The 9,747-nt window shown below is 47.3% G+C and overlaps 1 protein-coding gene across 1 annotated transcript in view; it reads left to right on the top strand.

Moving 5' to 3' along the window:
- Positions 1–374: 374 nt before the first annotated feature.
- The window catches only part of WDR62 (WD repeat domain 62), a 48,672-nt gene continuing 39,299 nt past the window's right edge, over positions 375–9,747 (top strand). The window contains 5 exon segments of the mRNA XM_070398235.1: positions 375–659; positions 3,368–3,459; positions 4,375–4,437; positions 8,177–8,234; positions 8,470–8,640. Coding sequence (XP_070254336.1) covers positions 522–659; positions 3,368–3,459; positions 4,375–4,437; positions 8,177–8,234; positions 8,470–8,640 — 522 coding nt within the window. The 5' untranslated portion in view covers positions 375–521.

Raw genomic sequence — 9,747 nt, 5'->3', positions numbered from 1 at the left:
CTTCCGGTTACCGCACCTGCACCCTGGTCACGTGGTGAATGGGGAAACAGGAATACCTCCCCGTCACCCGGACCTGATTGCCAGGTCAGGGAGAGATGGCGTCACGGCGCTTCCGAGCCTGCGCCAACTCGTCAGTCCGCTTCGGCTCCACCCTGGCTTGCGTCCGGGAGACGCCGCTGCCAGGCTGTTGCCCTGCGGCGGCAGCAAAAAGCGAGATGTGGCGGTTTTGGTCTTGGCCACGTAAAAGTTTAAACCGGTACGTTTTAGTGAGTGATGAAAACGCAGACTAGAAGCGCCACCATGCTTGAATCTAGCTGTGGCCCCACCTCGCCAAACACTCCACTCCGCCTCTTATTCCTCATTGGTCAAAAGCACCGCCCGGCAGTCCTGCGATTGGCCAAACGGGCGGCTACCGCATCCAATGGGCGGCGGCGCTGGCTTTCCCGCTGCGGTTCGTTACTTGAGAGGGTCGTGGCGGCGGCGGCAGTTGAGTGTAACGGTCGCCCGGCTCCGGTGCGACCATGGCGGCCTTGGGGCCCGGAGGCTACGCGCGGAACGATGCGCGGAGAGGCCAGTCCTCCCCGCCCCCTTCTCCAGCGCTCTGCCTCCGCCGGCGGACGCGACTCCCCACGGCGCCCGAGGACACAGTGCAGAACCGGGTGAGGAGCGCTTGCCCTGCCCTCCCAGGCCCTTCCCTTAGATATTTGGCCCCGCCTATCAGCTCCCGGCGTTTGACTCTCTGGCCCGGTCCCGTTCCTAAGCCCCGCCCCTTTCGTCAAGGCTCCTCCCATTTTCCCATCTCCTCCTCTCTCGGGTACGCCGTCATTCCTAGCCCCACCTCATACCCTGAGCCCACCCTCAGCCCTGGGAGCATTCCTGGGTTCCTCCCTGGTTTCTGCCTTCCTGCGTGCGATTTCCCTCAGGCTTTAGACGTCTCTCTGGGCCCTTCCACTTTTGTTGACCTCGCCCGCCTGAGCTGCCCCAACTCTTTCTCAGCTCTACCCCGCCTTCCCTCACCCCCCCCCCCCCCCCCCGCCTTCTCTTCCATTCTCCCTATTACCAAGGTGAGATTCTTATTCCATATAGCCACCCAAAGTTATGGTGAGGATGTGAGTAATTGTAATATCTCAGCAGCGCTACTTGGAGGGAGGCTGACAGAAGTTCTAAGACACGAACAAAGATGATTTTAGAGTAGGTAGAGGGAATTCCATTAGCCCAGCAGCAATTTTAAAAATTGTTCTTCAACTTTCTGAGCCATAAAGTATGTTTTTATATAATGGAGATAACAGTAACCATACCATGGAGTTGCAGGGAGATGAAATAAAATTGTGAAATGACCTGCTTGGCACAGAGTCCCGATAAAGGATGGATACAAGCTGCACTCTGCTCTATCACCCACTCCTGGCTGCAAGACCTGGGCACGTGGCCCCTATCCACCTCTCTGGTGGTACCTCCATCCTCCCTCATAAATAGGTTCACTCTCACTCTCCTGCTGTCTGTTTTCTGAGGCACCAAGCTCTTTCCCACTTCCTAGCCTTTGTGTTTGGTGAGTCTGGGCTGTTTGCCATAGTCTACCTTAGTGGTTCTCAACCTTGGCTGCACATTAGAATCACCTGGGAATCTTTTTAAAATCCTGATTTCTGGGCCTCATCAGTAGTAACAAAGAAACAATTTCCGGAGGATGAGGCCCAGAAATCAGGATTTTAAAAAAATTCCCAGGTGATTCTAATGTGCAGCCAAGGTTGAGACCACTACGTTAGAGAGTATTTGTGAGGATTAAGTGAGCTCATATATCTTAAGCACTTAAAACAACACCTGGTACATTGCAAAAACTCTGTTAGTATTAGCTACTACTGTTGTGATTGTGAATTTTGGGTAATGTCATTTATTTTCCTTGTTTGGTGATTGTTCACTTGTTTCTTTACTTGTGGAACCTCTATACTATAAATTTGATGAGGGAATGGACAGTGGGCACTTTTGCTCACTGCTGTGTCTTCCCTGCATGGCTCAAAGTGCTGACTTTGGAGCCAGACTACCTGGGTTTGTATCTCCAGCTTGCCACTCTGCTGGTGTGGGACCTTGGACCTCAATGTCCTCATCTGTAAAACAGGGCTGATAATAGTGCCTTCTTCCTTGAATTGTTTTGGGGTTTCAAGTCTTGCATCCACATGAAATACTTAAAAATGTATTCAGAGGTCACCTTCTTAGTGAGGCCTTCTTCCCTAACCCTGTGCTCCCAATTTATTTTCCTGCTTTGTTTTTCTTTATTGCTCTTATCATCACCTGATACCTATTTTGCATATTTTTTCTATTCATTTTTTTGGAATGTCCTCCATCCCATCAGCACCAGAATGTGAGCTCCAGAAGGGCAGGGATTTTTGTGTGTTTTCCTTACCATGCTATGCCTTTAACATGGCCCTGTGTATTTGTCAAAGCAATGTTGAGGAAAACAAATGTTAGCTGCTGGTAGATGATGATAAAAGGGTGTCCCAAAATTCACGCAAGAAGTAATTTTGATAGAAAACACAGGTTTATAATTAAAAATTGTAAATTTTTTATTGATTCATAAAGTATACAGTATAGGATTATGTATGGAATAGCATATCGGGTAAATGGCCTCCATGGCTTTGCTGGCACATACGCACTCTTGTTGAAATTTTCCATGACCATTTTGCATAAATGTGGCTGAATTTCAGCATCCACTTGTTGTTGTTCCATAATCCATTCAACGAACTCTATTCGCTGTGCGTGGTCAGTAGGCTTCAGTTCTTGAGTCAATTGAACTTCGTAAGCATGAAGATGCAAATCTTTCGTGAGAATACGCTGTAGAGAGCTTCTCAAAATGTCCAATTCTTGACCACAGTGCCAAATTGATGTCCCTGGATTCTCGGCAACACTCTCACGAACTGCTTCAATGTTTTGTGTTGAACGACTTGTTGAAGGACAGCCAGAGTATTTAAGATCACTAATTGATCCAGTCTCCCTAAATTTTTTAATTAATCTCTTCACAGTTGATGAAGTTAAATCACTATTCGGACCATATTTTGCACGAAAATTGCGAACTGTAGCTGCCAAACCTTCATTATTTTTAAAATATTGCTCAACAATGAAAATGCGTTGTTCTTTCGTGTAGTGCTCCATTTTTAATAACCCTGAACTGTCAGCTGTCACGCTATCTTTTTTTTCGTTGGCAACACTTTACGGCACAAATGGCGTAAAATTCAAATCTTGTGTGAATTTTGGGACACCCTTTAGAAGCTCAGTGAGTGTGTTGAATATAACAAGAACAGAATGGGTGGCTGAGATGGCTATGTCACATGGGACCTGCTGAGGGTAGGTGCTTTTGACTTGGGCTTTCCCTCTGCAGGTGTCACTGGAGAAGGTGCTTGGCATCACAGCCCAGAACAGCAGTGGCCTAACCTGTGACCCCAGCACAGGCCACGTGGCCTACCTAGCAGGGTGAGTGGATGGGCCTTGGTTTTTCCATCTGTAGAATGCAGATAATGCTGCCTACCTCTGAGGGCTGTGGAGAAGATTCCATCTGTATCTACAACAGTACCTGGCATGTAGTGAGCACTATGAAAGCCTTATTGTGACTGCAGGTGGGAGATGGCAGTGATTATGGGAAAGACAGGTGATTAAGACTCAAGCCATATCAGACAACCTGGATTTATGTCCCAGGTCTACCATGTGCCCCTCTCTGAGCCTCTGCTTCTATGGTTATAAAACAGAAATAGTGATACCCTCCTCTTGGATTGTTGAGAGTACTGAAGGACATTGTGCAACTGTATATTGCACAAATACCAATCTAGTCTGACACTGTTCTGGGCACCAAAGGGACCCCCACTCCAACCCTCATAGGGCAGGGCAGACCCATGGTCATTACTAATGAACATGAATCTGTTAGTCTTGGGGAAGTAAGCAATCCAAGATAAAGGACAGGGGCAGGCTTTTGGATCTGGCAGGTATAGATTCACATCCCCACTCTGTCCCAGACCTACTGGATAGCCCTGGACAAAGGACTTCCCCTCTCTGGGCTTCAGTTTCCTCCTCTATAAAATGGGACGAAGATTTCTGACCTTTTCTGGCAGTTGTAAGGATTTAAAGAGATCGTGCACACAAGTCTTTATTAGCCCAGGGCCTGGAAGGATAATTACCACAGAGGAAGTGTTGGTTTCTATTTAAGAATGTTTTAATGATAAGTGTGAAGTACCCTAGAATTCTCAGCATAGACATCTGGAAGAGGAGGTAAACAGAGAATCTTCTGCTCAGAGGGAGCCTTTTTTATGTGTGAGCTCTCTTCTGTTGGGGACAGAATATCCCTGGACCCTAATACTCCCCTCAGTTTGGGCACATTTTCTTCTTTCTCCTCAGCTGTGTGGTGGTGATTTTGGACCCCAAGGAGAACAAGCAGCAGCACATTTTTAACACTGCCAGGTAGGCTGGGGCCTGGGCATGGGCAGGAGTGGAACCCTGGAAGTGCTCATGATTAGGTGACTAATTCATTCACTCACCCATCAGTTCAACAACATTAATCAAGTGTCTGCTCTGTGTTAGGTATTATCCCAGGTGCTGGGGTCACAACAGTGAACAAAAGAGATGAGAATCTTTGCTCTCTGTAGAGCTGACAGCTCAGAGAGGGAGACAGACTTAAGTCAATTGGCTAGCAAGCCCGCTGTGACCATTGCTATGGGGAAATGACAAGGGATGTGTTAGGGCAGGTTTATAGGCGGAGAGTAGGGGATAAGCCATATCAGAGAGCTCTGGAAAGGCCTTCCTGAGGCTGAGACCTGGAGGAAGTGAGGGGAAAACCCATGTGAAGGTGAGGGAAAAGCATTTCAGGCAGAGGGCAAAGGCTAAGAACCTCGGGTTGTTTGAGGAGCAGCCAAGGATCCACGTGCTTGGAATAGAGGTGTGGGTGGGGGGAGATGAGGCAGGAACAGGCAGAAGCCACATCACCTGGGCCTTAGGGAGGGGGTTGGATACTGACTGCAAAGAGAAGCCACTGGAGGGCATTTATTTATAGGTTAAGGATATGCTTTTTACACCCTAACCTTCCAGCACCCTCAGTCTCCCTGTTTTACTTTTCTCCACAAAAGGTACTTCTTTCTCAATATGCAACAAAATTTCCTCACTAATGACATTTACTGTCTGTCTTCCTTCCATGGTGTGAGTTCTCTGAGGGCAGAGACTTTCTCTTAGTGAATTTCTATGTCCCTTTCACCTAGAGCAGTATTTAGCACATTGATGGCACTTATTTCAGGAATGAATGAATGTGATTTAGAAAGATCCCTCTAACTGCTAGTTTACTGGGGAAGGCCCTTAGCTCTGAGTAGGCCCATGTTGGTGTCCAGGGGTCTGCCTTCGGGTTGATTGATCACTGTGCCATCCAACAAATGGCATGGAAAGGGTCCACTCTCAACCACTGATTAGTCTGTCTTAGGAGGCGGTGTGGCCAGAGTAGAGGTTTTCACCCAGCTGCATTTCAGAGTCACCTGAGCCTGGGCCTCACTCCCAGAGAAGGCCTAATCATTGGCCTGGAGTGAAGCATGGGTATTGGGAACTTTAAAAACTCTTTATATTAAAATTATTTTATTTTATGATTTTTTTTTTGTTAATCCTCACCTGAGGATATTATTTCCATTGATTTTTAGAGAGATTGGAAAGGAGGGAGGGAGGATATGGGGGTGGGGGGGGAGAAATGTCGGTGTGAGAGAGACACATCAATTGGTTGCCTCCTGCACATGCTCCCACCAGGGCCAGGGATTGAACAGAAACCCAGGTATGCACCCTATACTGGGAATCGAACCCTCCACCCTTTGGTGCACAGGTTGATTCTCTAACCACTAATCAACACCAGCCAGGGCTAAAATAATTTTAGACTTAACAAGACTAGTACAAAGAGTGTGTGTAAACCTTTTACCCATATTCCCCAAATGTTAACATTTTATCACATTTGCTTTATCATTCTCTGTCTATATACATATTAATTTTTCTCTGAATCATTAGAGAGTAAATTGCAAGCATGATGTCCCTGTATCTCTAAATACTTCGGCTTGTATTTCGGGGCGGGGGACGGGGGGGAGCGGGGGGGGCGGCGGGGAGGAATGATGTGGTCCTTTAAAACTGCAATACGTTCAACAATATCAGGAAATTAAAACTGATACATCACTACCATCTACTCCTCATTCAGGTTTCACCATTTGTCCCAAGAATGTCCTTTATAGCAAAAGGATTCTGTCCAGAACTATGCATTGCTTATCATTGTCTCTTTAGTCTCCTTCAGTCTGAAGCAGTTCCTCCATCTTTTCTTGACTTTTATGACCTTGACACTTTTGAGGATTACAAGCCAGGTAATTTGTAGGATATGCCAACCTTTGGGTTTGTCTGATGTTTCCTCATACATAGATTCACGTCTACATCTTTGTCAGGAACACCTCAGAAAGAATGCTGTGTTCCTCTCAGTACGTTCTATCAGGAAGTTCATGATGTTGATCTCTCTCATGACTGGTGGTATTCACTTTGAGCCCTTAATTAAGGTGGTGTCTGCCAGGCTTCTCCATTATGAAGCCTCTCTTTTCCCCTTAGGGCTGCTTCTCTGAAACTTTGCAGATATTACCCTGTTTCTCACCAAACTTTTACTCACTAGTCTTAGCATGGCTTTGACATTTTTAAAAAGCTCCCTAGGGAATTCTGACATGCAGCCAAGACTGAGAACCTCTGGCCTACAGTCCAGGGCTCTGCCCTGTATGGTTAGGTGTCCTTGGGCAGGGGACTTCCCTATGTTGAGGTTTCCTCATCTCAAAACTGACTAATGAGTGTCCTGACTTCATGGAATGTGTGTGAGGAATCAGCGTACTGATGCCCATATAGCATTTGACAGAGGGCTGGGCACAAGGTCAGGACACATGATAGTCAGGAGTACTTGCAGACAATAGAAAACCCACAACGAACATGGTTTAAACACAAGGGCATGTTCTTCCTGCACATAAGTGTGGAGGTGGACACCCAGGGGGCTGGTGTCCCTGTGAGCATTAGGGACCCCACTTCTGTCTTTCTGTTCCACCATGCTTATTGTGAGGCTCCTGTTCTTGAAGTCACCACTTGACCCAAGATGGAGTTCTGGCTGTCATGTACTTTCTTCAGAAGGGGAACAAGTGGGGAGCAGGACAGAATTCCCTTCGAGGAGCTTTTCTGGAAATTGCAACAGCACCTCTCATTGGCCAGACTAAGTCATGTAGCTGTACCTGTGTAGCTACAAGTGAGTGAGGAAATGTACTCTAGCTGGAGACATTGCCAACCCAATTAAAACTGATATTCTGTGAGTGGGGAAGGAGGGGTGAGTTGCTATTAGGTAGCCAAATCACCTTTGTTGCTGTAGGAACAATGGGAAGCCATCAGAGGGTTGAGTTGATGATAAATGTTCTATAAGATTGTCAAAGACTTACTGAAAGACTTAGTTATCTGCACACCAGTTTACTCATGTGAGGGAGACAACTACTAGACTGTTAAGGAAGAGATGTAAAAACAGCATTAAAAAAAAAAGAGGAGAGAGAAAAAAACAATGCAGTCTTGGAGCAATGAAATTTGCTACCAAAAATGTGCAAACTAATCTGATTATTCAGCCATTGTGCTGGCTATCTTGGAGTATCAGAGAGAAGCATGTTGATTGGCAACAGGTTTTCCAGAACATCTTGAGCGATTAGCAGTGGAGCACATGCTGTGGCTGTCTCAGTGTGATTGTCTGCCAGGGTCCTTCCTTCAGCACCACCTCCATAGTTAGGCCGGGTCTGTACCATTTCCCGCATCTGAATTTCTCAGGATTAATAGGGCTGCTGGGGTCTTAGGAAGCCCACTGTTGTAGAGGGAGAGGAAGGAAAGTCCCTATTCAGTGTCCAACCCATCTGGGTTTGGAGTTTAAGGGAGAAGGGACCTTTGCTTTTATAGAACCCCATTTCCCTATACTCCTAGCAGCAGGGAATGCAGGAATGCATCATGTGCTGTGCTGGGCACATTGGCAGCACTGGCTCTGTGGGAGCTGCTGGTGCTCACCTCTCCTGGCCTCTCCAGGCTTAGGAGCGAGGAGTGGGCAATGTGCTGTGAGCACAGCCAGGCTTGGGTCTGGCTTCCCACCCTTAGTGGAACCAGTGATATCAATCCTTTTCCTTGCCCTCAGGAAGTCTCTGAGCTCTCTGGCCTTCTCCCCTGATGGGAAGTACATAGTGACGGGAGAGGTGAGTTGTGATCATGATTGAGTAGGTGGGGAGGTGTCTTGGGGCCATTCCTTCTGTCTTCACAGGCCTGGGGAATCCCTGAAATAGCTCGTTCCTGGGCCACAAAAGCCTCGTGGCAGATAGGGGAGGTAGCTTTGGGGCATACCCTGGGGCAATGCCATCTTCAGCCCTGCCAGCCCTTCTAGCCCTGCTTGGTATCGAAGCCAGCAGCAGTTAACAGCTCCACCTTTCCTAGAACGGGCACAGGCCTACTGTGCGAATCTGGGATGTGGATGAGAAGAGTCAGGTGGCAGAGATGTTGGGCCACAAGTACGGCGTGGCCTGTGTGTCCTTCTCCCCAAATATGAAGCACATTGTGTCCATGGGCTATCAGCATGACATGGTACTCAACGTCTGGGACTGGAAGGTGAGCCAACTGGTGGGTGTGTGGGCAGGCAACCAGCTGCTGGAGCATCCTGGGTCTCAGGCTTTGGAAGAACTAAATGAGGTAACTTGGTAAAGTGCTCATTCATCCAGCAAATATTTATTGAGCACCTGATCCCTGTTTTAGGCACTTATTGAAGGGCATATGACAAGTGCTCAATTAGTGGGAAAATAATAAGTATTATTATTTTAATATGTTTTATTGATTTTTTACAGAGAGGAAGGGAGAGGGATAGAGAGTCAGAAACATCGATGAGAGAGAAACATCGATCAGCTGCCTCCTGCACATTCCCCACTGGGGATGTGCCCGCAACCAAGGTACATGCCCTTGACCGGAACTGAACCTGTGACCCTTGAGTCCACAGGCTAACGCTCTATCCACTGAGCCAAACCAGTTAGGGCGGAAAATAATTATTTTTATATTGACTAGCTGTGACCTTGATCAAGTGACTTAACTTCTCTGTGGGTCTGTTTCCTTATGGATATTGATCAAGTGACTTAACTTCTCTGTAAGTCTTTTTCGTAAAATGGATATTATAGTATACACCTGTTTGAATTGTGAGAATTCAGTGAATTGATATGAATCACTGGACTCTGGAATAGCTGAGGGAGGACTTGGAATCTGCAGAAGTGGGTACCAAGTCCTGGTTCTGTTCATAACCTGCTGTGTAACCTTGAATACATGATATCTTCCCTTTTAGCATGGCAGAGTGGGAGGAGACGTACCTCGCTTATAGAGCTATTGAGAGGATCCCATGAGTTTTCCAGTGAAGTGCTCAGCAGGGCCCAGAATGGGTGCTCCATTGATGGCAGCCATCGTTGTTATCCTTACATCCCAGCTGTGGCTGTCCTCCACACCAGCAGTCGCCATCCGGTGGTCTGCGGATTACTGGTGGTCCGTGAGGTCCGAAAGGTTGGCGACCGCTGCTCTACACAATGTAGGCTGTAGAGCTTGGGCTCAGGGACAGCTCTGGAACTTACTCTCACGTGGGTACCTTCCCAAGCCTCAGTCTCCTCTGTAGTGGTAATAAGAGTGTCACACAGGTTCTCCCATAGATTAGCTTACTGGAGGGTCCAAGGAAAACAGACT

This window comes from Myotis yumanensis, unplaced genomic scaffold (genome assembly GCF_028538775.1).
Source record: "Myotis yumanensis isolate MYYU_CA2020_CCGP unplaced genomic scaffold, mMyoYum1.0.hap1 SCAF_18, whole genome shotgun sequence".
Lineage (NCBI taxonomy): Eukaryota > Metazoa > Chordata > Mammalia > Chiroptera > Vespertilionidae > Myotis > Myotis yumanensis.
Note: the sequence above shows the minus strand (reverse complement) of the source record. Positions and strands in the feature narration are given on the sequence as shown.